Source organism: Trichosurus vulpecula, chromosome 7 (assembly GCF_011100635.1).
Source record: "Trichosurus vulpecula isolate mTriVul1 chromosome 7, mTriVul1.pri, whole genome shotgun sequence".
NCBI classification, from domain to species: domain Eukaryota; kingdom Metazoa; phylum Chordata; class Mammalia; order Diprotodontia; family Phalangeridae; genus Trichosurus; species Trichosurus vulpecula.
In genome coordinates, this window is record NC_050579.1 from 15,016,118 (window position 1) to 15,042,008 (window position 25,891).

The 25,891-nt window shown below is 52.6% G+C and overlaps 1 protein-coding gene across 4 annotated transcripts; it reads right to left on the reverse strand.

The window, feature by feature from the left end:
* Positions 1-186: 186 nt before the first annotated feature.
* CLCN2 (chloride voltage-gated channel 2) lies at positions 187-25,134 on the reverse strand. 4 transcript variants are annotated; one of them, XM_036768695.1, is made up of 24 exons: positions 24,921-25,134; positions 21,539-21,695; positions 21,222-21,353; positions 20,591-20,719; positions 20,350-20,483; positions 20,135-20,212; positions 19,893-19,971; positions 19,457-19,582; positions 18,715-18,799; positions 18,466-18,567; positions 16,889-16,973; positions 16,305-16,460; positions 14,478-14,547; positions 13,860-13,970; positions 12,566-12,779; positions 11,334-11,467; positions 9,632-9,804; positions 8,588-8,705; positions 8,265-8,338; positions 7,995-8,054; positions 7,772-7,810; positions 7,545-7,649; positions 1,776-1,862; positions 968-1,586 (listed from the first exon to the last, which is right to left on the reverse strand). In XM_036768695.1, the coding sequence occupies exons 1-24, from the start codon at positions 24,978-24,980 to the stop codon at positions 1,392-1,394; spliced, it is 2,703 nt and encodes a 900-aa protein (XP_036624590.1). In that variant the 5' UTR covers positions 24,981-25,134; the 3' UTR covers positions 968-1,391. The 4 variants fall into 4 exon arrangements, with proteins under 4 accessions (XP_036624594.1, XP_036624590.1, XP_036624593.1 ...); XM_036768699.1 differs by lacking the exons at positions 968-1,586; positions 1,776-1,862 and adding an exon at positions 187-302; XM_036768698.1 differs by lacking the exon at positions 21,222-21,353.
* Between the last annotated feature and the right edge of the window lie 757 nt (positions 25,135-25,891).

Sequence of the window (25,891 nt, forward strand, 5' to 3'; positions counted from 1 at the left end):
TGCTTGGAGGCTGTGCTTCTCATCTTTGCTAAATCTTTCCCCCAAAGAAATGGGGTTTCTGGTCTATTCTTTCATTCTGGCCCTGCCTTGGAGGGGGAGGCATGGGAAGTGAAGAAAACAAGCCACCAGTTTTTCCTGCCAGCTCTCGTCTCCTTTACTCCTTTCAGTTACAGAGGCAGCTTGGTACACGCGGAAGCATCCAGAACCTGGAGCCAGACAACCTGGGTTCAGCTTTTGCCTTTGATGCTTACTTCCTGTACCACCCAGACCTAGTCATTTCACCTCTGGGCCTCAGTTTCCTCCTGTGTAAAATGAGAGGGTTATACTAGATGGATTTTCTGGTCCCTCCCAGTTCTAAATCTGGATTTCATGATTTCTTTTCTGCCTCTGTTTCCTTTTCCCTGGCACTGCCCCCTGCCTCTACTACCTTCCCTACCTTCATCCAGGTTCATAACCTTGTTAGGCCCTGGCTCATATCCTCCTCATTTCCTCTTTCCCCTGTATTGGGTGCACCCTGGGGATGGGGACTGGGGGAGCAGACCCCTTGTACCTCCTCGCTCTTCCATCTTCCTTCCATCACTGAGCAGTTCCAGCATATGGAACTGGGGGAAAGGTGTGTGTGGTGTGGGGTGTGCAAGACAAAATCCTGGGCCAAGAAACTTTGCTGAGGGTCCTAGGAGGGCAGGGGTTGGAAGGAGCGAAATCTTATCACCAGGGGCCAGAGTTGGGTCCTGAGTGGCTGGAAGCTCAGCCAGTTGGGAAAAGGTGATCATCTTTTGGAGGCACCAGGAAAGGTGGATGTGAGCTTGAGTCCCCAGCTGGAGCCTGTGGCTGGGCCAGGGCATTACTGGTAGGCATCTGAGGACAGCCCTGAGGAGGTCTACTTGAGATGTTGGCAGACCAGGCCCTAGAGGCATGGCACTGAGAGTGTGGCCAGGATAAGGGCAAGGGGACAAACATTCCAGGCTTGAGTGGCTCATTAGGGGTTTATTTTGTTCTATTTAAGACTCTGTTTTATTAAATTAATATAAAAATCTTTGTAAATCTCTATGTACATCTGGTCCCTGGAGATTCCAGGCCATCCCCCATTCCAGTCCTGTTCTACAGGAGAGGAGCAGCAGCTGGGCAGTCCCGGTCCATCCTCTGCCCTGGAAAGTCCAGAAGCTGCCTGCTCACAACCCAGGTCCCAGTTGGAGATATCCTGGGCGCAGCTGGCAGCTCCGGTCTGGAGGAGAGGGGCAGGCACCCAGCTGGGGGACCTCTAGGGCTGGTGCCTGCTTGGTCCCACAGGTCTCCCAGGAGAGAATCTGATTCCAGACAGCAGGAATGAAAGAGAGCAGACCCTCTGAGGCAGGCTGGTATCCTAGGCAATGCAGACCTCCCCTTCATGCTTACTGACACTTGTCATCGCTATCTGAGGGGCTGCCTTCATGGGGCGGGTTATGGCGGGGGCGCCGGCCCCATAGGGAGTGCACTTCCGTGGTTTCGGTGTCACTGCTGCTGGTCGCACTGTCTCGGAAGCTGGCCAGCGGTGGCCTCACTTTCACGCCCTGGGCTGTGACAGATCCCTCGATGGCTTTCCGAAGCTGGAAAGGGGACAGAGGGCTGGTGTGGGAGGGGAAGGAGTGGGGGAAGCAACTACTGCTTCTCAAGGCCCTCCCTTTGACACTCTATCAGGTGAGACTGACTGGGTGCCAGTGGGGTTTGGGGGGGGGTACAGTAAGGGTAACAGGATGAGCAGCCTTTGGCTTCCCTCTAGAAAGGCTGCCCCTCACCTCCTTAAGCGTGACGATGCCAATGAGCCGGCCAATGCTGGTGACGTAAGCGTGGTCCACTCCCAGCAGTGAGAAGATGGTGTGAGTCTACAGGGGGTGAACAGGAGAATCAACCTTGTTAGGGCGATGACCCAAAGGTTCTGCAGAGGGAGTCACCCAGAGTGCGAGAAGGCAGGGTGCTGGGGGAAGGGCTCAGTTGTCCATCCTGGCTTCACAGAGCACCCAAGTTCCCCCAGTTCCCCATCTGGAAGGTCTTTATGGAGAACTCAAAGCCAGGAGCACAAACCTGGAGGAGGAAGGACTGACTCTGGGCCACAACCTCTCAGATTCTTAGTAAAACCAATTCCACTGCACTATAGTCAGAAAATGTGTCCTTCTGTCTCGTCTTTGTCTCATATGCTACCATTTAGCCTTGCTTCCATTGTTCTTCCTCCCTTCTCTTCATTATGAGATTTTCTTCATTGGAGAAATGCTATGGCCTTATTTTCTTATTCTTTAATCTTTTTTTTTTATCATGGCTCCTATCTCATTATCATTCACTCATTCATTCAACAAGCATTTTATTGAACTCAATCTGCTAGGTACTGGGGGGCAGGGAGGGGGGGGCAGTGGTGATATCTGTTTCCCTTTGAACCGCTCTGCTCCTTTTTTTTTAATACATCCTTTGTCAACAAGGGTGTGAAGCCTTGGGTGAATCATTTATGCTTTCTGGGTCTCAGTTTCCTCCACTGTAAAATGATGGAGTTGGACTTTATGGTCTCCGAGTCTCTCATCTACTCCCCTTGTTTTACTGAGGAAGGAAGGTGATGTCACAGTAGAAGCCCGGAGTCAGGAAAGTGCTCCAGGGGTCATATAATCTCATTCCTCGTGGTTCTGCCCTCTGGGCCAAGCAGAAGAAAGATAATTTTCCCCCCATAGGACAGCTCTTCAAATGCTTGATGACATCTCTAAATCTTCTTCAGGCTAAATAAACATTGCCATTTCCTTCAGCTGATCCTTCTATGACTTGAACTTAAGACTCTTCAATATGATGGTTGCTCCTCTGGATACCGTCTAATAGATGCTCTCTAGGATACCAATGGTGCCCTGAACCAAACACAACACTCCAAATGGTGTCTGACTAGGGAAGAGGATTGGTGTTTATATCCTTTCTCTAGTCTTTGATACTACATATTTCTTAATGTTGTCTAAGATTGTATTAGATTTTTCCCCCTCGGCTTCCATATCACATTGTCGATGTGTATTGAACAATTTTTTTTTATCCCCAGAGCTTTCTATGCTATCCAGCATATCTCATATCTTTTATTTGTGAAATGTTTTTTTTTTTTTTCCCAACAAGACTTTTCACTTATACCTATTCAGTTTCAGGTTAACAAAGCAGACCTGGAATTCTATCCTGACAAGATCTTTTTGGATCCTGACACAGTTGTTCGACACGATAGCATCTTTCCTAGCTTTGGGCCATCTACAGATTAGATCAGCACAATTTCAATGTCTTTGTCCAAGACACTGAGAAAACTTGAGTGGCACAGGGTCAAAGCAGAGATGTCTGGGACACTCCCCTAGGGCTTCCTCCCAAAGTGACAGAGAGCCATCAGTGACTCCCTTTGGCTCTGGCCACTCAACTCATTCTCAGTCTGTCTAATTGAACTATTGGCTCACTTGCAACTTTCCATCTTTTCCTCAAGGATTAGCATAAGATACTTTGTCAACTACTCTGCTAAAAATCAGATGAACTTTATCTGCAGCATTTCTCTGACCGACCAGTCTAACAACTCTGTCAAAAGAGGGAATGAGTTCATTCTGGCATGACCCAATCTTAATGAAGCCAGGCTGACGTTGTGATCACTGCTTCCTATTCTAGATCTTCCTAGACCATCCTTTTGATATTACATCCAAGATTTTTTTCTTCTAAGAATCAAGTTAAGCTTAGGGGCTGGTAGTGTACAGATGCTTTTCTCTTCCCTTTTTCGAAAATTCATCTTGAGTCAGAAAACATGGGTTCAAGCCCCTTCTCTGCTGCTACCTCCTAGCTAAGCAACTTTAGGAAAGGTGCTTAGCCACTGCGCGCCTCATTTTCCTCATCTGTTCAGTGGAGAAAATAATACCTGCACTGTCTGTTTCGTTAGATTGTTGTGAGGAAAGCATTTTGTCAACCTTAAAGCACCCTAGAAATCTGAGCTGTTGGCATCGCCAATGCTGCCCTGAGCTTGTGATCCACTGTGACCCGTAGATCATTTCCCCTTGTTCTTGGGCCTCAGCATCCTTGATTTACATTTGTTTCTCCTCACACAATATCCTGGAAAGAAGACTGACCCAAGAGTCGGGAATCCTGGGTTTCAGGCCTGGCTCTGCCGCTTATCAGCAGTGTTAGGCAGGTCTCTTTTGTCTTTCTGGGGCTCAGTTCCCTCAACTATAAAACCAGGGGGTTAGACTAGAGGCTGTGACCTTCTAACTCTTTCTTCCCTTATTTCCCAGCTAGGAGTGATCTTGTCCTCGTGAAACTCCTCCCAGCAGCTTGCCTGGGCCATCCTCTATTGTCCTGTCTGCGTGTGCATCTGGACCGCTCCTTTTAGACTGTAAGCTCAAAGGGGGCAGGTATGGTGTCACTTCTAGACCCTAGTTGCCCCCACAGTGCCCTGCAGGCAGACAATTAAGAAATGCTTCTTGAATTAAATGGAGCCAGAGGTTAATTTGGAAGGTGCTTCCCTGCCTCGGGCAGCCACTTGGCTTGGGAACAGTTTGTAGACATTGGAGGCTCCCAAAAGGACAGTGGGACAGGATGCAGGAAATACGGGCTGTGGTCCTGACTGTGGCACTGATAAAGAACACCAGTCAGTCAGCCAATCAACATTTATTAAATGCCTACTGTGTGCCAGGCACTGTACTAACCACCAATAGTGATATGAAGAGCGGATATCTAGGGCTTGAAAATTTGGACATCTCCCTGGAGGAGGTAGCATGGGAGAACCTGGGTTCAAATTCTGCCTCTGCTGAGGACTCCCTGGGTGACCTTGGCCATGTCATTTAGCTAGTCTGAAAGTGAAGGGCACTGGATTAGATGGCCTTGGAGGCCCCTTCCGCCTATGGATCTGTGATCCTTTGATGCTTTGTCACTTATCCCCTCTGACCTTCAGTCTCCTCTTCTGTTCACTGAAGGGAGTGCACTAGGGGTCCATTCTGCCTTAGAGTTACCCCGTCTCAGCATCGGTTTTCTCATCCCTAAAATGGGAATAAGAGCAGCACCAACCTTCCAGGGTTATTGTGAAGATTAAATGAGATCATATTTGTAACAGGTACCTGGCACACAGTAGGCACTTAGTAAATGCTTGTTTCCTTCTTTTACCTTTCTGATCCTTAATTCCTCATCTGCAAATTAAGAAGGTTGGGCTCCATGTCCTCCAAGGCCCCTTCCAGCTCTGGACCCATGACCCCATGAACCTAAAACCCCCCCATGTGGTCGCTACTACGGGTGACATCACCCCCATTTTACAGAGAGGAAAACTGAGTCTCAGGGGAAGAGATTTGACACGGCTAGTGAATGTCAGACCGCGCTGTCTGGCACTCTGGCCAGGATGACGTGTGCCCTCCTTTTTGCAGGTTTCCATCCCTAGCCCTGAAAGTGTTTGGAGGCAGTGTGGTATAGGGAAAAGGGCATTGGCTCTGGATCTGGGTTCAAATCCTCAGACATTATTCGAGCGATCTTTGGATGAGTCACTTAATTTCCTTGGGGGGGGTGCCTCAGTTTACTCACCAGTAAAATGAGGGAGTGTACATGGGCTTGGGTTCCTTCCAATTCTAGATCTATGATCCTAGAGCCTCTCTGAGCCTCAGTTTACCCCCCTGTAAAATGAGGCAGTTGGACTGCATTGCTTGTGAGTTGCTCCACATGTGGAGTCCTACAGGAGCGAGGCTGGTGATGGGGTGAGCAAGGGAGCTTGGCCCCCAGAAGTGCCCATCTTGGCCTGTGTTTGTCCCCTTCCTCTTTCCCCAGATGTGTGTGGACGGCTCTTTCATCCCCTCCCACCTAAGGAGGGGGCAGCCTGCAGCAAGGCAGCAGGTCTGGGCACGGTGCCCGCTCTGACCTCCACCTGCCAGGGGACTTTGAGCCGCCACAATCCAGTCTGAGCCACAATTTTCTCACCTGTAAAACAGGGAAGCTGATGATAATTACATGGCCCGTCTCCTCCGGGCAGGGCGAAGGTTTTGTTGTTGAGTCGGTTCAGTCACGTATGACTCTCCATGACCCCATTTGAGGTTTTCTTGGCACAGATCCTGGAGTGATTTGCCATTTCCTTCTCCAGTTCATTTGATAGATGAGGAAACTGAGGCAAGGAGGGTAAAGTGACTTGCCCAGGGTCACCCAGCTAGTGTCTGAGGCTGGATTTGAACTCAGGTCTTCCTGATTCTAGGCCCAGCCTTCTGTGCGTTATGGTGCCACCCACCTGTCCATGAAGAGTGTTCTTTGTAAACTGAAAGGTGGTCCCAAAAATGTGGCTGGTGATTGTAACTCCTTCCTCGCTGCCTGGGTTAGCCGGCTGTCAGCAGGGTCCAGGCTTCAGGCATCTGGGAATCCTATGGGCTTGTCCCAGAGTCTCCCAAACCCACTTCTCATGAGACTGTTTGTTCCCTAATTTAGTATCCACGGGCTCAGAGACTGAGCCCTGGAAGGAGCCTTAGTTAGGTCTTATCCAAACCACCCATTTTACAGGGAGAGAAACTGAGGTTTGGAGAGAGGACTTCGTTTGCCTGCGTTCAGCCAGTAACTAGTGGTGGTGGGATTTGAGTGGAAGACCTCTGCCTCCCCAGCCCATTCTGTTCTGGCTCTTGTTTCTTCCTGGGCTTATGAGCCCCAAGGAGCCTGCCTAGTAATTGTTGGCACTTTCTTGGATGCCTCCGTCCTTTCTGTCAAGCCTGAATATAGCTGGCGTTGGGGCCAGTCCTCTTGGCAGCAGCTTCCGGCTCTCCTCCTCCTTCTCCTCCTCCTCTAGTTTTTGCCCGTTTGGCCCCCAAATGTTGCCAGTGGCATGGCTGAGGGCAGTCCTTGTCCTTCTTGAAGAAGGAGCAGCCAGGAGGACCCTGCTCGATGCCTGGCCACTCCAGAAGAGGTTTGTCCAGCCCCTCCCCCAGGACTGTGCTAGAGGAGGGGGCACCCTTGGGCCACACGCTCAGCCTCTCTGCCGTCTGATCGGCTCTCGAGGTCCCTGGGACCCATTTCCTTTGCTAACTTTTCTGAGCGGTCTCCCTGCGCCCCCAGGCCAGGACCCTCCCACGGCTGTTCAGAGCTGCACATTTTCTCCCTGCACTTGTAGCAGCCTCCTGGCTTTCTGGCAGCACCTTCTCTCCCTCCCTCCCTCCTGCCTCTGACTCTGGACCCAACTTCCTGGCCTTCCCCCAGCTGCTTTCTCCACCACCCCCACCCCCCCCCCCCCCCCCCCGCCCCAGCCTTTGTGGTTACCTCAGTGCCAAGCCCTGTGGGCTGAATGCATCCAGCACAAAAGCCTCGGTCAGCTTCCTAGCTCAGGAGGGTGCCCCCCCCACCCCCCGGGGGGGAGCCTGCAGTGTCCTTCCAGCTCTAAATAGTCTGATCTATCCACAAGCCTCTGGGGACTGAGTCTGGGGCCATGTAATAGGAGATAGAGTTCTGGAGTTGGAAGTCAGAGACCTGGGTTCAAATCCTGACCTTGGCCAAATCATCGCTCCTCCTCTGGACCTTGGTTTCCTCCTCTCTAAGAAGAGGTTGGACGTCCGCGCCATCTTGAAGCCTACCTTGTGCAAAGACGTCCTCTCAACAAGCTGGAAAGGGGCAGGGTCAATCTTGCAGTCACTAAAATTCACGGGCTCGTCTAGCTGCTGCTCCTCCCATTCCAGAATCTGGGGGAAGGGAGAGCAAGAGGTGAGGGGGCCTGCCCTATTTTCCAACCAATGCCGCTCTAGGCAGGGTCCAGCCTGCCGGGGGTGGGAAAGACCCCCTGGAGAATCCCCTGGGACCTCACCTCTGCTGCGGTCATCTCCAGGTCCAGGTCCGAGTCACTCTGGAAGAAGAGAAAAGATGGGGGGTAGATGGGTGGCTGTGCGGTGGAGAAGAGGCAGCCCACCAGATCCCCTGCCCTCCCTGAGCCTAGGGCCCTGGGTCTAGGGATGGGGGAGAGAGGGGCTGGAAGAAGAGGAAGAGGAGAGGAGGAAGAGGGGAAGGAGGAGGAGGCGGCAGGCACTTACCGCCACGGAGATGCGGACCCTCTTCAGCTTGCGTTTTTCGCATGGTTCCGACTTTTCCAACTTGGTTAGAGCCAAACCAGAGAGAAGAGTGTTATGGGGTGGGGGGAGAAGAGGGGAGCACTGAGCCCCGGCAGCAGGGTGGGGAGCAGAGCTCAGGGGGAGAAAGCATAGAGGTTAGACGAAGATGGAAGGGCTGGGGAGGGGAGGCCAGGCCACACAAAGCTGAGCAGGAGGACCAGGTGGAAGCGGTGGGGCAGGGGTCTGGGGTACCTCCGAGCTCCCCTCTGCTGGGGGGCTGGCGCAGAAGAGACTCCTGAGGGCGATACCAGCTGACTCATGGACCCCTGCAGGCCAAACATGCCCCTGGTGAATCAGCGAGACCTGAAGCCCAGTGTGGGGGGTACCGAAGGCAGCTCTGGGCCCCCCAATACCAGCCTTCCTCTCTCTCACAGGGTCTCCTTTTCCATTTGGAACTTGGGACCAGCCCAGTGTGGCTACTAGTATGCAGGAGTGGTCAGGATTTGGACAAAAGCCTCTGCAAAGGTGCTTTTGGTGTCAGAGAGGATGGGATTTGGTGCTGGTAGGGCACTCACCAGAAGGGCTTTCCGCCCCAGGGCTCGTGGCATTGCTGGACCCTCGTTTGAGGGCAGGCTTCAGTGGCTTTCGTGGTGGCCCCCGGGGAGGAGGGAGACCTGATTCCTCCGAGCTCACCTGCAGAAGATGGTAAGAGCCTATACCTGTGGCAGGAAGGGACCTCAAAGGCCATCAAACCCAACCCCCACATTTTACAGATGGGGAAACTGAGTCTCAGCTAGACTAAGTGATTTAGGAGCATAGAGCTGGAAAGGATGTCAGAGGCCATCGAACCCAACCCTCACATTTTACAAATAAAGGGCATCTCAAAATTGGAAGGGTCCTTCCTCTGAGGCCACCTAGTCCATCCTGGCCCTGACCAAGACTCTCTGAATGACAAGTGGTCATTCAGCCTCCCTGCCTCCAGTGACAGAGGACTTACTCCCAAGGCAGCCCTTGACTTTCTATTTTCGGACAGTTCTCTTTATGGGGTCCTTTACAAATTGTGGACCAGCAGACCTCAGAAGCCAACTTGTCCCACCCGCTCAGTTTACTGATGAGGAAGCCAAGGCTGTTGTTTTTTGTTGTTCAGTTGTGCTCCACTCTTTGTGACTCCATTTGGGGTTTTCCTGGCAGAGATACTAGAGTGCTTCACCATTTCCTTCTCCAGCTCATTTTACAGATGAGGAAACTGAGGCAAACACGGTTGAGCGACGTGCCCAGGGTCACCCAGCTAGTAAGTGTCTGAGACCGAATGTGAACTCAGGAAGATGAGCCTTCTTGGTTCTAAGTTCAGCACCCCATTTGCTTTGCTGCCTACCTGTCCCTAAAGAAGGCTTAGAGAGGTCCTGAATGTCTTGCCCCAAGTGGGAACGACAAAGGTAGGAATCAGGCCCCTGACCCTGTATTCATCTCTCTTCTCACCGTATTGTCTATTCTGCGTGTCTACCACTTCCACCTCCTGTTCCCCCTGCCCACCCCATGTCAGCAGTGGCCAAGTGCCCATCAAGAAGCTGCAGGAGTCTGCCTTGGGCTCTTCCCTCTCCCTGCTAGGCCTCACTCACCTGAAAGCGGACACCTGTCTCTGGGCCGTGGGAGTCCTCCTGTTCTGGAGGTGGAGAGGCCTGGGCAGCCCTCTGGTCCCGCTGGTACTGCCTGCGCCGAGCAGGGCTGAGCTGGGCACTGAGGAGTGCCACCACTTGGGAGCGCTCCATGGAGCCCAACAGGATCATTGACTCTGGGGAGAGAAGGACCCAGGATCATGGCAGGGCCTCACCCACAGAGAAAGGGGGCTATGGGCCAGTGTAAGCATTCAAGAACTTATGTCCCTACAGGTCATTTCTGTATATACGGGATGGGACTAGGGCACCAAGAGGTTAAATGACTTGCCCAAGAAGATAGATCATAGCCAGAAGGGGGCTTAGTAGTCATCTCATGCAAGGCTTTCATTTTATAGAAGAAACAACTAAGGTAGAGAAGCTCATACATAGGTCTAGGGGGACCCCCGCAGGCCACTTGATCCAACCCCTTGATTGTAAAAATGAGGAAGCCTGGGCCCAAAGAGGAGATGGCCATGCAGGCATCACTTGGCAAGCCAGCATTCAAGCTGAGGGCAGGACAGGTTGTGACTTGGCCAAGGTTACAGAATCCAAGCCACTTGACTCCAGATCCAGAAGGAGGAATGTTGGAAGTTTACATGGCTCTTCAGAGTCTAGCCCAAACCAGATCAAAATGTGACTGGGAAATAGTTAACAAAATAAATAAAAATACAGTCCCACAGAGATAACATTAATTTGTGGTTTTGTGGACGGGCAGGAATCTGTTTCATTTTGAGCTACTGACGCAGCCCACCTAGCTAAGCTTTTTGGCGTCATGGACCCCTTGGGCAGGCAGACTGCTCAAGTCTATCAGGTTTTCCTCAAAACAGTGCTTTTAAATGCTTAAAATAAAATCCGTAGGATTAAAAAGGAAACCAGGCATGTTGAAATACAATTGTCAAGATAGTTTAAAAAAAAAAAAAAGACAAGTTCAAGTTCATGGACCCCAGGTTAAGAACTCCTGACTTAGCCCAACTGCTTTGTCTTTTGCAGATTAGGACACCAAGGCCTAAAGTCATGAAGTGACTTGGAAATGTTGGGTTTTGAGCCTGGGTCCTTTGACTCCCAATTCTGTCTTCTTTACACAATGGCCTATGGAACCAACTAGGCTCATGGTAGAGACTGAAATGTGTGCCCACTGTAACTGGAGGTGGGAGGGGAATCATTCTAACTTCATACTCGCCTCACCCCCAGGCACCAACAGAGCATGTCTCAAAGGTGGGGTTCTCTGAAAAAAGGGCAGTGACTGGGCCAAGGTCTCATAGGTACCAAGTGGCAGAACTAGGATTTGAACTCAGGTCCCTTAGAGCCTTAGAGGCCATCTGGTCCAACCCTATCATGGAGTGCAGAGAAATGGAGTGAGTTGTACTAGGTTACACGGATTCTGAGCCAGATCTTCCAGACCAGCCCCTCAGTCTATCACCATCTCCGAAAGAGAAGGCCACGAGTGTAATAACAGTCAGAGGCAGGCTTTGAACCCAGGTCCTCTGGTTTTGTATTGAGGACTCTACAACTGGTGGCCTGTTGCGGCCAGTGAAGTAACACAACTGAAAATGCCACAAGTTATACACAACGTTCTAGAAGTACCTGGCGTCTTTTATTTCTCTTCTGATCTACCCCATGACCAGGGCCGTGTTGCCCCAGCTGCCCCACCCAGTCTCCTTTTTACCTGCGGACTCCACTAGTGCCAGGGTCCGGCCCTTGGTACGGTGTAATGCCATGCGAAGGTCCCGGAAGGTGCTGCTCAGGGCGACGTGGGGTACGTCCCGTACCATGATGTCCTCGACCCGCACCCGGTACTGCCTGGAAGACAGGGGGACTGAGGTGGAGGCAGGGAAGCCACAAGAATGCTCGGTGCCCAGTGGGGATCACAGCTCTAGAGCTGGGGGTGGGGGAGAGGACACCTCTCAGATAATTCTTCCACCGCTACCCCATTTCACAGATGAGGAAACTGAGGCCTGGAGAGGAGAAGGGGCTTGTCCAAAGCTATAGAGGTACCGGGGCACTTGAACCCTGGCTCTCTCCCTCCTGAACTGGATCTCTTCCCAGATCCTGCTTCCTCAACAAGGTCAATCAAGAACCTGCTAGAAACACCTGGGACCTTGATGGCCTGGGGTGGGTGGGAGCTTTGCCCAGGAGAATGTAGGTTCCTTGAGGACGAGCACAGTTGGGATTTTCTTTGCATCTCCAGAATCTAGCACATCCTCGCCCATTTTTCACCAGACTCGTGAAGTCTGAGGCGCAGAAACGCCTTCTGCCAATGAGAGTTCGGAGAGCTGAAGTCATAAGTTCCCAGTTCCAGAGCTGGAGGGGACCCTCTGACTGTATCTTACAGAAAGGGAAACCGAGGCCCAGGGACATGCCCAAGGTCACCCAGCCCATTTGTGTGAAAGGTCAGGCTTGAACTGGCGTCTTCGTGACTATTCACTGTGCCATGTTGCCTTCGTATCCGTGACAAATGCTTGTCGAATGGGTTGGAGAGGGGTCACCTAGGCTCACAAAGATGGCCAATGGAAAGTATCTAAATTGTTTGGGGAGGGGTGTCGCTGGGAGAGCAACAGGCTCCCTGAGGTCCTCTGAGAGCCAGGGCCATTCAGAGAATGATCCCTGAAGTTAGGAGGGACCGGGGGGAGCTTATTCTCCAGCCTCGATCTCATAGGAGGATAGGCCTGGGGCAGGATACAAGAACAGACTTGTTCATGAGGCAGGTTCAAAGTCACTGAGAGGTGGGAGGGAGGGAGGGAGGGAGGGAGAGCAGTCATTGGGACTGACTTCCAGGATTCTGGGGTCTGAGACCTGACTGTGTCCTTTCATCCTGCCCATCCCCATCATTTCCCTGCCCCTTCTCAGCCCCACCCCCACCCCTTCCATCCCCATGCCACCCGACACCCTGCTCCATACTGGTGCCTGCCCCAGCCCAGCTCAGGCAGATAGGGCAGCTTCTTGATACGGATAATGCTGTCGTAGAGGGAGGGCTGCAGGCTCTGGGCCACGGCGTTGGCCAGGATCACGGCGATCATGACAGGCAGGATGTGCGCGATCTGGCCTGTCAGCTCAAATACGATCACTGCTGTGGAGACGGTGTGGGTCACTGCCCCCGACAATGCTGCCGCACCTGGGGAAGAGCGCCCGTGTTTCCTGGGGGCAGAGCCCTGAGTAGTCAGATCCCCACCCCCTGGGGATGGGCCAGACAGGTACCCACTGCAGTAGTGACCTTTCACAAGAGAAAGTAAGGTCCTTGAAGGCAAGGATTCCTTCCTCCCTCCCTTCCTTCCTTCCTTCTTTCCTTCCTTCCCTCCCTCCTTTCTTCCTTCCTCCCTTCCTTCCTTCCTTCTTTCCTTCCTTCCTTCCTCCCTCCCTCTCTTTCTTTCTTTCTTTTTCTTTCTTTCCTCTCTTTCTCTTCCTCCCTCTCCCTTCCCTCTTTCCTATCTTCCTCTTTTTTCCTCCCTTACTTTCATTTTTCTTCCTTCTTTTCTTCCTCTTCATCCTTTCCTCTCTCATTCCTTTCCTCTTTCTTTTTTCCTTCCTTCCTACCTTCCTTCTTTTCTTTTTCTTCCTTCCTCTCTTTATTTCTTTTTTCCTTCCTTCCCTCCTTCCTTTCTTCCTTTTTACATTCCTCTCTCTTCCATTTTCCTCCTTCCTTCCTCCCTCTCTTTCCTTCTTTCTTTCCTTTCTTTCTCTTCCTCTCTCACCCTTCCTTCTTTCCTATCTTCCTCTTTTTTTCCTCCCTCACTTTCATTTTTCTTCCCTCCCTCACTGCCTTCCTTCCTTTCTTCCTTCCTTCCTTCCCTCCTTCCTTTCTTCCTTCCTCCCTCCCTCACTCCCTTCCCCTTCCTTCCTTCCTTCCTTTCTTCCTTCCTTCCTTCCTTCCTTCCTTCCTTCCTTCCTTCCTTCCTTCCTTCCTTTGTCTTTGTACCTACAGTACCTCTCACAGTGTAGGTGCTAATAGAGACGTGTTGATTGACCACTTGATTGAAAGCCCAAGAATTGAGTACTCTAGGCAGAAGAGGGCCTGGCACATTTGGGGCATTCCCATTCAGCCCTGGGCACCTGGAGAGGTAGGAAGGCTTTTTTCTGCCAGCAGGTGGCAGCAGAGGCCAAGAACCCTGTGGCTGCTTTGGAGTTGGTTGGGGTGGGAGTTTCCCCAGGAGAGAAGCATTCCCAAGGAGCCTGGGTTCTGGTGGCTGGCTCTCACCGACCACAGCGTAGCCCCCGGGCACTATCCGATAGGTGCTGCTGTCTGTGTGAATCCCATCAGGGAACCAAGCGGCCATGCTCTCCCCGACCAGACGCCCAAATGCTGCTCCTAGAAGAGAGGGTTTAGCATGAAAGCTCAGGGATGGGAGATGGGCAAACAGAGGGTGACCCCAAAGGCAGCCCTGGGGCAGTCCTGGCCAGAGCCCAGGCAGCCCTCGGCTCATGGCACCAGCTCTCAGGATTTCATGGCCTCAGGGCTAAGAGCTGGAAGAGACTAGCCCCAGCTTTTTAAAAGGACACTGAGGCCCAAAGAGGGATCATTGTTGGAAAGGTCCCCAGAGTCTGTCTAGTCCCACCCCTTCATTTTACAGATAAGGAATCAGAGGCCCAGAGAGAGGAAGAGGCTCATTCAAAGTCACACCAGGAGTAAGTGACAAAGCCCAGATCTGGAACCAAATGTTGTTTTTCCAAAGCCAACCCTCCTGTCGCTGCCTCTCTCCAACAGTGAGGGAGACAGAGCAGTCGAAGCTTGGAAGGAAGGCAGAGGCTGGGGAAGAGGAGACCCAGGGGATGAGCTGGGGGCTTGGAGAGGTCAGCACCAGCTGACAGAACTCACCGATCACAAAGACGGGCATGAAGGCTCCACAGGGCACAGGGATAGTGGTGGCCAGAGCTGACATCCAGAACTGCAGAGTAGGAGGACAAAGGGGCATGTCTATGTCACCCCCGCTTGGGTCTCTAGCAAGAGCCTCCCAGCCTGTCCCAGCCTCCAGTGTCTCCTGACTCCAACCTCCTCTCAGCTACCAAACCCTGAGTAGCATCATCATCACCATCACCACCATCACCATCATCATCATTGCCAGCACTTATATAATGCTTTAAGATTTACAAAGTGCTTTATATTAACTCATTTGACCCTCACAACAACCCTCCAAGTGATATTATTATCTCTGTATTACTAATGAGGAAACTGAGGAACAGAGAGATTAAGTGACTGGCCCAGGGTCACACAGTTGCTAAATATCTAAGGCAGGATTTGAACTCCTGACTCCAAGTCCTTTGCCTGAGCAGCTGCACCACCTAGATACCTCTATTAATACCAGGATCAAACATAAAAGTCTCTAGTTGGCATTTAAAGCCCTTCCTGCCTTTCTGGTCTTCTTAAATTCAGTTCCTTTTCATACATTCTAGGATCCAGAGTGGCCTCCTAGATGCTTCTAGCATATGACATTCGGTCCCTGATCTTCAGCCTTTGCCCTGGCTGTCTCCCACACTAGGAATGGCCTCCCTCTTCACTTCCATGGTATCCCCTTCCCATAGAAGGCTGTTTTCTGTTTTTCTCAAATGCTAGGGTATCTTCTTTCACACTGTTTTCCATCTACTCTGTATATATCCTGATAAGGTTTGCCAAGGAAACATTTTGTGTGTGTATCTTCCAGTGATTTATAAGAGTTGTCTCCTCTATTAAGAGATAAGCTTCTTGGGGGGCAGGTTGGTTTTTTGGCCTTCTTTGTACCCCCAGCACTTTGTACAGTGTCTGGCACAGAGTAGGCACTTACTAAATGCTGGCTGGCTGCGTCACCTCCCAGGTGTCCTGGTACTGGCAGGTGGCTGGGGGCAGAATGCAGCCTTTGCCCTAGGCGGTCACCTGTGAAGACACCTGCTGGCTAGGTGACCCTGAGCAGATCAATTAACCTTTCTCAGCCTCTGTTTCAGAGTCTTAGTGCCTTCTTCATAGGGTTGTGTGAGAAACACATGAGGAAACATAGGAAATGCTTTTAAACCTCTAAAGTGATATATAGATGTTAGCTAAGTGTCATCATTATTAACTATTCTTGTCAAGAGGCCTAAGCCAGAGGCCTAGTTTTACCTACATTCTGTTTTGCCACCCCAAAAGGGCTGGGGGAGCCAGGGAGGAGGAGGATCTAAAATTCAGAGGTGGGGAACCTACAGCTTCGAGGTCTGGATTGTAGCCCTAGCTCCCATTTCTGGAGTATTTTAAGGCCTCACGATCAAATCTAGGAGGAGGTGGCACAAGTGTAATCCTCACTGTACACATGAAGAAACTGAAGCTTGAGAGATTATGTGACTTGCCCAATATCCCAGAATCTGAGATATGGGAGTGACCTCAGCTTCCGTCCAGTCCAAGCTGCTAGGATAGCAACAACACCCCCTGAACCAGAGTCCTCACTGCGGGGGGATGGGTCCTCCACACTCTACATGAAAACCGCCAGTTGGAGGAGTCCACCATCTCCCAAAAGAGGGGTGACTGTCTCAAGTTCCCTTGGATTGGGCCTGAATTTGTCTCCTTGTAACTTCTATCCCTGGCTCCTGGTTCTGCCTTCTGAAGCCAAGCAGGTAAGTGCCAAGAACTGAGAACCAAGACTCGGGCTGCTTGCTACCCACTTAGCCACACTGTCCCAGGAGGAGAAAGGCCTTGCACCTTCATGAGGATGAAGATGACGAGGGTGAGGAAGACGTTGGCACGTGGAGGGCTCCAGGCCTGGGAAGTGCTAGGCATCTCCAGGTCCTCTACGATGCCCTGGCGCACCCAGGTCCGGTTGTCGAATAAAGTGACCAAAGTCTCCTTCTGTGAGAGCTGAAGGTGGAGAGGGTTATTTGGGCTGGAGAGACAAGCAGGAGGAGACCCTGGGGCCCAGGAGACACCTTAGGAAGGTGACACCAGCTGAGTCTGCTAGGACTGTTTGGAGCCCTTATCTGAAGTGGGGGGGGGGGTTGCTGCTTTGGTCTCTCAGGAGGGTTGAATTTCCATTTTCTCATGAGGTGGGATACTCTGGGTGTGTTATTTAGGGTTACACTGTTACTATGTACACTGTGAGCTGTGGTTTACATGTAGATTATTAGGTTTTCTGCACCACTTTTTTCTTCTCTTTTTTCCTTGTTACAAGGGATGGCTCCTGGGGGTGGGGGTGGGGCAGACAGAGAGGGGGATACTGGAAAATGAAGGGAATGTGAAAATAAAGGGGTCAAGACAGCACAGGGCACGCCAGAGCCATGAGAAGTTACCTGTCCAGCCATGAACTGGCCAAAGCCGGGTGGGAAAGTCAGGGTGGAGATGAGCAGGGTCACCAGGGCTGGGAAGAGCAGGCGTCTAAAAAAGAAGTGAAGGCTGAGGGGATGGGAAGGCCAGGTTATCTTGCATGGCTGAAGTTGCCTTTGGGGCTGCTGATAGGAGAGGCCTGGAGATAGCAACCAGCCAGTCCAGATGCCGAAGGATCCTAAATTTGGAGCGGGAAGGGGCCATTGAGGTCACTTTATAGATGAGTGACCTGAGGTCTAGGGAGGCCAAGGCTGAGATGGACCTTCAAGGCTTCCTATCCTGAACATGTCATTTTGTAGATGGGGAGACTGAGGCCCCAGATCAGGGAGCAACACAATGGTGGTGGAGCTTGGCCTTTATGAGCCTGGCTTTCATAAATGTATGCAGTCCTTCCTCCAACCCTCTGGATTGACACTGCGGGCTGAGCCTCCTCCCACACCTTCCTGAAGGGCCCATTGTGGGAGATTGCTGAGAAGGAGGTGCTTTCATCTCTCTGTGGTTCTTCGGTGAAGGTCAGGACCAGAGGGAAGCCATCCTTGTTTATCTAGATGCTATGTTTAATTGAGAACTGCCCTCCCCATCTCCCAGTGCTGCCTGATGTCTGCCTAGAATGTTCAGAGGAACCACCTCCTTTGGCCATCGTCCCCGTCTCTCTCTCTTGTCCTCTCCCCGTCCTCTTCAGTCCCCATCCTCAAAGCCAGAACATCAAGCTGGAAGGGGCCCAAAAGCTCATTGGATCATCAGTATTAGGATCTGGGAGGTATCCCAGAGACCTGCTGAGTCTCTGCCTCTTGGGGTCTCAGTTTGCTAGTCTGTATAATGGAAGGATGGTCATGAGCCTCAAAGAACAGTGTATGCAAAGCACTTCAATAGCCTTAAAGTTGAGGTTAGAATCTGCTCCGACTCTGCTGTCTTAGAGATGAAAAGAAAGCCCTGCAGAGAAAAGGAACCTGCTCAGGGTTCCTCAGGTAGATGGCAAAATTGGGATTTGAACCCAAGACCCTGCTACATCACCAACCTCACCATCCCCATCACCTTGCAGGGTGAAGGGACTGGGGTCCAGAGAGGTTGGATGATGAGGATCCCGGGTGCCATGCTGCTTCCTCTCACTCCTACATGATGGGGGCTCTCTTAGCCTGGACAAGCTATGGAAGAGGCCTCTGCCCTCCTGCTGCTCCTTCGATGCCCTTTGGCCCTCCGGGGAAGGGGGTGTTGGTGGACACAATGGAAAGAATCAGAGGACCCCAGTGTCCTCATCTCCATCTCTGACACTCCCTCTGGGATCTCAGGCAAACCATCTCACTACCTTGGGCCTCAGGTTGGAGTAGGTGACTTCTGAGGTCCCTTCTAGCCCTAGTTTTAGGATTTGATGGTCTTTCACCAATCACTTCATTGCCCTGAGCTTCAGTTTCCCCATCTGTAATGAAGTCTAAATGACCTTCCAGCCCTGGCTCTATGATCCTCCTTTCTCTGCCTTGCTGGTCCTATCTGCCCCTCTCAGCCCCTGCCCGACCTCTGCAAGGTGGGGCTGGACACTACTCACTTCTTCATGAGGAAGCGGTTGATGGTTTTTTGCTTTCGCATCACCTGGACGATCTTGCGGTTCAAGTAGACAAACAAGGCCCCCCCAAAGCCACTTGCAATTCTAGGAATGGAGGAGGCATGAGGGTAAGTCAGAGGAAAGGCCCTTTCCCTGGCCCTCGGCTGCCCAGGCTCCCAGCCCTCCACCACCTTTCTCCTCAGCTGCCTGCACCTTCACCCCAGCCCTTCTCGCCAAACCTCTAGGTCTCACCCGATGACAGCAAAGGCTGGAAGCTCCTGTAGGTCAAAAGGGAAGTCAAGGCGAAATCGAGTTTTGAAGAGGGCGGTGATGGTCTCTGGGAGGAAGGAGAGAGAGCAGAGCGAGGCAATCTTGGTCCAAAGGGCTCCCCCCAACTGCCTCCTCTGAACTCCCCTCACTCAATTGACAGGAGCCCAGAGCTCTGGGTGCCATTCAGCACAATCTCCTCCTTTCTGTGAAGCCTGGAAAGGCTGGGTCACTCACAGTCACAAAGGCAGTAAGGATCAAAAGCAAGATGTGAACCCAGGTCCTCCCCATCTCCAGTTCCACCAGCCCTCTTTTTACTGTGCCAGGATAAGACAATTCAGTTATACTGGGCCAGCATTGGTTAAGCACCTACTGTGTGCCAAGACAAAAGCAAAACTGTCTCTACCCCCAAAGATCTTACATTAGCTACAAGATAGAGAAAGACCAGGTGGCGCCATGCTTTTCTTGGAGTCCAGAAGACCTGAGTTTGAATCCTGATCCAAACACTTACTGTGAAACTCTGGGCAAGTCACTTAAACTCTCTTAGGCTCAGTTTTCTCATCTATAAAATAGTGCCCCTTCCTGGGATCAAAAGACAATGTTTGTAAAGCTCTTTGCAAAGCTGAGCACTAGCTCTTATCATTGCACAGATCCCAAGTGGATACAATGATGTCACTCCATTTCCCAGCCCCTGCGTTTCTGGTCTCCTAACTCATCCCTCACCCACCTTCATCCCGATTCCAGACCGCCAGAACCCGGAAGATGAATGCACTGAAGGTGGCGGCAAAGAAGCCCCGCCAGTAGTTACGGACAGCAAAGAAGGTGGAGGTGACCTCAATACTGAACAGGACTCCTGAAGGAAGGAAGAGAAGGGAGGGAGATGGGCCTGAGGTGGTCATGGATCTGGAAGAGACCCTCTAGACCATCAGCCTTGATAGAGGACGGGTTCACTGATTTGGCTGGGGTGAGTAAATGTTTGGGGCAGGATTCAAATCTGGGCCTTCCTAACCTCCAAGTCAAGGCCTGTATGTATGGCACACATACAGGGTACAGAAGGTTGCCAGGGCAAGGGAACAGACAGGAAGGAGGGGTGAACAAGGACAATTCCCTGCCTCACAGGAGATGGGGCCTCAAGCCTTGAGTCTGGACTCAAGGGCTCCTACCTCCAATGGGGGCAGCAAAACAGCAGCCAACTCCCACAGCACAGGCTGCCGCCAGCATCTCTGTATTGCGAGACTCATTCTGAGGGGACCAAGGGAGATGGCATGTGGCAGCTGGAGAAGAGTGAGAGTCTCCAACTGACTAATCCCCAGCTTCTCTTTTATTCCCTCTTGGTCCTCCTAAGATACCTTCTTCCCTAGCCGGGAGTTTCCAATGCCCTCCCTGACCCCAGCATCGCTTTTACCTCATAGATGCCCCCAAAGAGGGAGAGGAACTTGCTGAGGAGTGCTGCACACATGCTGGCAATATGCACAAATGGGCCCTGGGGAGGGAGAAGGGCATGAGTGAGGGTCACAACACCCTGACCAAGAAGCCGAAGCTCTTCTCCAGCTACTCCTTGTGGCCAGGGCTCTTCCTCCCAGATCCCCCTCCACTGCCGTATGTCCATTCTGAGGTCACCTCCTTGCCAAGGGGCATCCCGCTTCCCAAGGCACAAGTCAGCCCGATGACCTTGGCGACAAAGGTCTTGAGTGTGAGATATTCCTTCAGTACAACACCCCGTAGAATTGTCTTCATCTCTGGGATCCCAGAGCCTGGGAGAGGAAAAGGAGTCAGCCAGAATCTGAATATGAAGGAATTCTGCCCCTCCTCCATATTTCCCATAGCTCCCACTTCCCACCCCCTTTTCTCTTTACCCTACCAACAGCTTGAGGGGCCAGGATCTGGGTAAATCCAGCTGAGAAGGTGATGAGGACCACAGGGTAGGTGACCCAGGCCAGATACTGCAGCAGGAGGCTGGTGTCCAAGCCTCGGGACATCCACTGCTGGGCTGGAAGGACACAGGATGCTGACTCCCAGCTAGTGACGTCCCCCCACGCACCCTTGACTCTCAGCTTGTATCAGGGATACAAGGATATGACTGAGTCTTCCTGGGAGATGGTGGGCAGAGGTGACGGAGTGGAGGGGTTGGGAGACTGGGAGGAATGTGGCTTTATGAGGGTCATTAGTGGTGACAGCGGCCACTGAAGGTGGCAGGGGGTGTTGCTGTGCAGCAGAATGGCAGCAGCCAAAGCAGTCAGCATGGTTTGGAAATGGACAGGGGTTTGGGCAGTCCAGGGACTAGTGCCTGGCATCTATTGGGAAGCTATGACTGAGGTTGGGGAGGTCAGTGAATAGTAGTGGGGGGTGTTGAGTTGGGGAGAGACAGCAGGACAGTTGCTTAGGGGATCCTGGGCAGGGCAGGCCATAGCACATCAGTCTGAGCCCCCCTCCCCCGGGGATGACATGTTGTTGACCTAAGGGGAGTGTTAAGGAATCAGCGCCCCCCTCACCCTGCAGACAGGCAGCAATAGCATAGTCCATAGCCCAGCTGACCAGCGCCATGAGCAGCCCCAGCAATACCAGGAAGATCCAGTCTTCACCAACCCTTGAGATCAGGAACTTATGACAGCGGACAGAGCAGACTAGGGCAAGGAAGGGAAGGGGAGGGGAGTGGGGCGAGAGCCAAAGCCAACTTTTTCCCTTCCCACCCCACATGCCCAGCAAGAGAGACTCTGAATGCCTCAGCATCTCTCTGGACAAAAGCCTCACTCCCTTTCTTCCTGCCCTGATCCCTGCTCCCCCACTGTCCCCTTGTCCCTGGTCTCACTGCGGCATCGGGCACAGCGGCTCTGTCCATATTCCAGGAGCTCTGGGGGTGCTCGGGGAGAAGGAGGCCCCTTCCAGTGCTCAGCACTCCCCAGTCGGATCCGGGCAGCCTCCTCCTTGGCAAAGCTGCTGAGGTCTTGGGTGTATCGGCCATACATCTGGTGGGGGGAGGGCAAGAGGGGTATCAGACAGGGAGGAGGGAAGACAAGGGCCCAAGGAGAGCCCTGCACATTAACTCCAGCCTCCACCCTCCTCCTCCACCCAGGGCATTTCCAATGGGGCAGGGCTGGAGAGAACAATAGAGAAGCATTACAGTCCGTGGGGGCTGCCGGGGCACCAGTGAGAGGACAAGCCACTGTGCGTGGGCACGTCTCCAGTGGGGACAACCTTCTTGGGCCTTTGTCCTATGTCTGAGGGTCATGGATAAGGAACGTGACTCTTGGACAACTGGACAACTTGAGGTAGAAAGTCAGGAAGTAGGAGGAGAGAAGGTCAGGGAGCCGTGGGTGCCCTGGGGCACTGGACGGGGGAGGCTGAAGAGCTGAAGGCCAGACCCGCCCAGGGCTCCTGGTCTTAGAGAAAGGGGATACCGAAATCCCTATCACGATGTTTTCTCTGGGCCTCCCTGGCCTGGGACTGCCTCAGCTGCCTTCCTAATCCTCTTTCTGTGCACCCCCCCTGCCAATCTTTTCACCCTTCCCCAATCCTGCCAGCCTAGCCAGAAGCAGGGAGCCAGAGACACACTCCCTAAATTCCCAGGGAAGGAGGAAACTCCAGTTTGGCCTGTCCAACCCCTCTCTGGGGTCCTATAACCCCTTTTCAAAGAGGGGATAACTTGAGGGTGATGGGAAACCTTTTCATGGAGGTGATGGGGGAGGAGCCAGCTTGAGGGGCTAAGGTTCTAGGCTTATTTGATGGTGAGGTGGGGGTTGTGGTGGTGGTGGAGAATGGGGAAAAAAATCACTCAGCTACTGGTTTAGACCAGCCAAGCTGGGTGTGTGTGTGGGGCGGTGGGGGGGTGGGGGGGATAGAGTAAATTCCGGCCACCACCCGCAGAGCTACATGACACAAAGGGCTCCTGTTGGGATTGGAAAGTGGGGGGAGGCAAGTGGAGAGAGGAGAGAGACAGAGAGGGAAGGGAGAGAGGGAATGAAGAGGGAAGAAAAGAAAAGGGAGAAAGAGGGGAAGGGAAAGAGAGGATAGAGGGTGGAGGCAAAGAGAAAAGGAAGAGAGAGAGAGAGTAAGAGGAGAGAATAGGGAGAGGGAGAAGGGAAAGTGAGGAGAGAGGGGAAAGGGAAAGAGAAGGGAAAAAGCAAGAAGGAGAATGGGGGGAGAGGGAGGAAGAGGAGAAGGAAGAAAAGGGAGAGGGAAAAATTAAAGAGAATTAAAGGAAGATAAAGGGCTGAAAAAAAGAGAGAAGAAAAGGGAAGGAAAGGAAGAAGAGCAGAGAGGGAGGAGAAAGGAAGGGACAGAGAATAGAAAGTGAAGAGAGGAAAGAAACAGTTAAAGAAAGGTGAGAAGGAAGAAAGGAAACAGAAGTGAGAAGAAAGAAAGGGGAGAGAAGGGTATGAGAAGGTAGAAAGAGGAAGAGAAAAGGAGAAGACAGGTGAAGAAGAGAGGAAGAATAAAAGAGGAGAGCAGAAGAGATGAAAGGAAAGGAAATAGATGGGGAGAGGAAGGGAAAGAGAAAAGAGAGGAAGGGAAAAGAATGAGGCAAATAGGAGGTGAAATAGAAGACAGGAAGAGAAAGAGAATAAAGGGAAAGGGGAGGAGAACAGGAGAGTAAAGGAAATAAATGCTAGAGAGGGAAAGTGAAATCAAAAGGGAGAAGGAAAGGGGAAAGGGGAAGGAGAGAGGAGAAAGAAAGGAAGAATGGAGGGTAGAAGGGAAGGAAATGGGAGAGAGGAAGGGAACAGAAGAAAGATAATAGGGGAGAGAAGGGAAGTATAGAAGAAGGGAAGGAGAGGGAAAAAAGAGACAGGAAAAGGCAGACATACATAAAGAAGCGGGGAGGGAGAAGAGAGAGGTGTGGAAGGCAATGGAACCAGGAGAAGGAAGACTAAGCATTGCCTAGCAAAAGATGGGGAAGGTGAGAGAGTAACTTGAGAGAAGGGGGCTTGGCTTTGCATCCCAAAGACAGGACTGAAGGCAGATCCCTAGAAAGAGATGGGGAAAGGGAATCGAGAAGAGAGCCAGGCCCTTTACCATAGAAGCCTCTCAGCGTTGACAGCTCAGGGATCTCTTCCCCTAAGACTGTGCTATGTGTAGGTTGGGTTTTCCCAGGGAAAAGTACCTGAAGTCTTCCCCAGCCCCAGGACATCCCTGGTTTCTCTCTCCACCCTCCTTTCCTCATTTTCACCTAGTCTCACTCCCTTCTCCTCCTCCTTGTTCCTCTTCCTCAGTTGTTCCTGTTCCTGAGCTCCCCCACTCCTCAGACTGATCCTGCTGGTCAGCCCCTCCCTCATTTACTGTCTCTAGACAGGCAATTTCTGATCTCTGTGCTGGTCCATACTGGCTGGAGCTCTTCCACTCACTCCTCTGTCTTTCCCCATGGCTGAGGTTCCATCCCAGCTGCTGGATTCTAACCTGGGGAGCACTCCCTTACCCTAGCTGCCCTCCCCATGGGTGCTGGCAAGAGATAAATGGAAGCTGAAATGCCAAACTACAGTGGAGATCAGTCCAGTGAATCATCACATCCCAGCCCCAGTCATCAGGCCCCCTAATGGGGTCAGAGGACACAAGGTCCAGGACTGAAGCTAGGCCTGCATTCCACCCTACCACCCAGGGTCTGACTTCAGGCTGAGCTGGACCATCTCAAACTAGAAGAGATGCCCCATCACCCCCAACTCCGTCTGAGCCCAACTCCTGCCTAGCTCTGGGCTGATCAAGAGTTCAACAAAAATGGGAAATATGGTCACTGGAGGTAGTAGATGGAGCAGGAGATGAAGAGAAAGGAGCAGCAGAGGAGAGGAAGGTCAAGAAGCTCTGTGGTGGGTGGTGCTGGGGCTCTGACTTCTGCCAGGCGAGAGAGGTAGAAGGGGTAAGCGAAGGGGTGGGGACGATCTTGCTGACCGGGGGACATCTCACCTGGAGTCTTGGTCCAGTACTCCCTAGCTCCTCCACTCAGATCTTAGCCTCTTTTGACAATTCAGTTATTCACCCCATGCCTGCCTCAGTTTCCCCACATAGATCTCTTATTTCTGCTTCCCTTGTGTGTGTGTGTGGGGGGTGGGGAGTGAGGGGGACAGAGGAAAGACGCAGATATGGTAACCACTACGTCCCGGCCAGAAAAAAAAATCCGCCCCCCGCCCCCGGCCCAAGCCGCAGCCCCAGCTGCGGGTAGAGGGAGATCTGGGATTGGCTCCAAGGGGGTCTCCACTCACCAGGGTCTGCTCGTACTGGAGAGCCCGGGGCTCCATCCCTTCCTGTACCGCCGCCGCCATCTCCTCCACGTAGGACAGCCCGGCCTGGGGCTCCGACTCCGGCCAGCTCAGCCTCAGTGCCCCAAGCTTGGGTTCTCCCGCTTCCGAGCTGTCCTCCCTCCCAGCACTACTGCCTACTCAGCTCAAGTCCTGTCCCCGCAGGCTCCCAAGTGCCGCCCGAGCCTGGTGTTGTCTCCCCCACTTCCCTCCCGTCTCCTCCCCTCCCGGGCGGGCCAGGGGCGGTTCCCGAGGAGCTGAGCTAGGCTGGGCTGCGCTGGACAGGGCAGTGCTGCTCCGCGCGGAGGGGGCGGCTCAGGGGCCGGGAGCGACTGCGCCCCACCCACCCTGCACCCCAGGCCTTTCTGGGGGGTCCCGCAGGGGCTGGGGGAGCGCCCAAGCAGTCGGAAATCTCTCCATGGGACAGCGCCCCCTCCCCCTCTTGGCTCTTCCCACTTGGGCTCTAGTCCCTCCTCTCGAAGGCCCTGCAGAGCTCTGCTGTCCCGCCCCCAGACTGGAGGAACCGACGCTGGGGACATGGGTTCCCGTCCAGCTTTGTGTGACCTTGGAAAAGTTAACCAAACCTCAGTTTCCAGAGCTGTAAAATGAAGGCGTTGTACAGTGGACGTCTAAGGTCCCTCCCAGCTCTAAGATCTTTGACCCTGTGATATTGAGATAACCTTTAGGGCAAAATCGGCGATCCTAGGAACTGGGAGAGGGATACAAGCCCAAGGCAGCGGGTCACGGGTTAATGTAGCGGAGCCACGGAGTGCTGAATCAGGGAGCGAGAATTGTGTTTGGGTCTTTGCCCCGGCAGCAGACTCTGAACTGAGTCCCCTAATCTCCCACCAAAGCTGGAGTCTCTTGTTTTCTTATTTTTTTCCATCTTCCCTCACAATCTATTCCAGTCTCATCACTCCAGGACGTAGGGACTT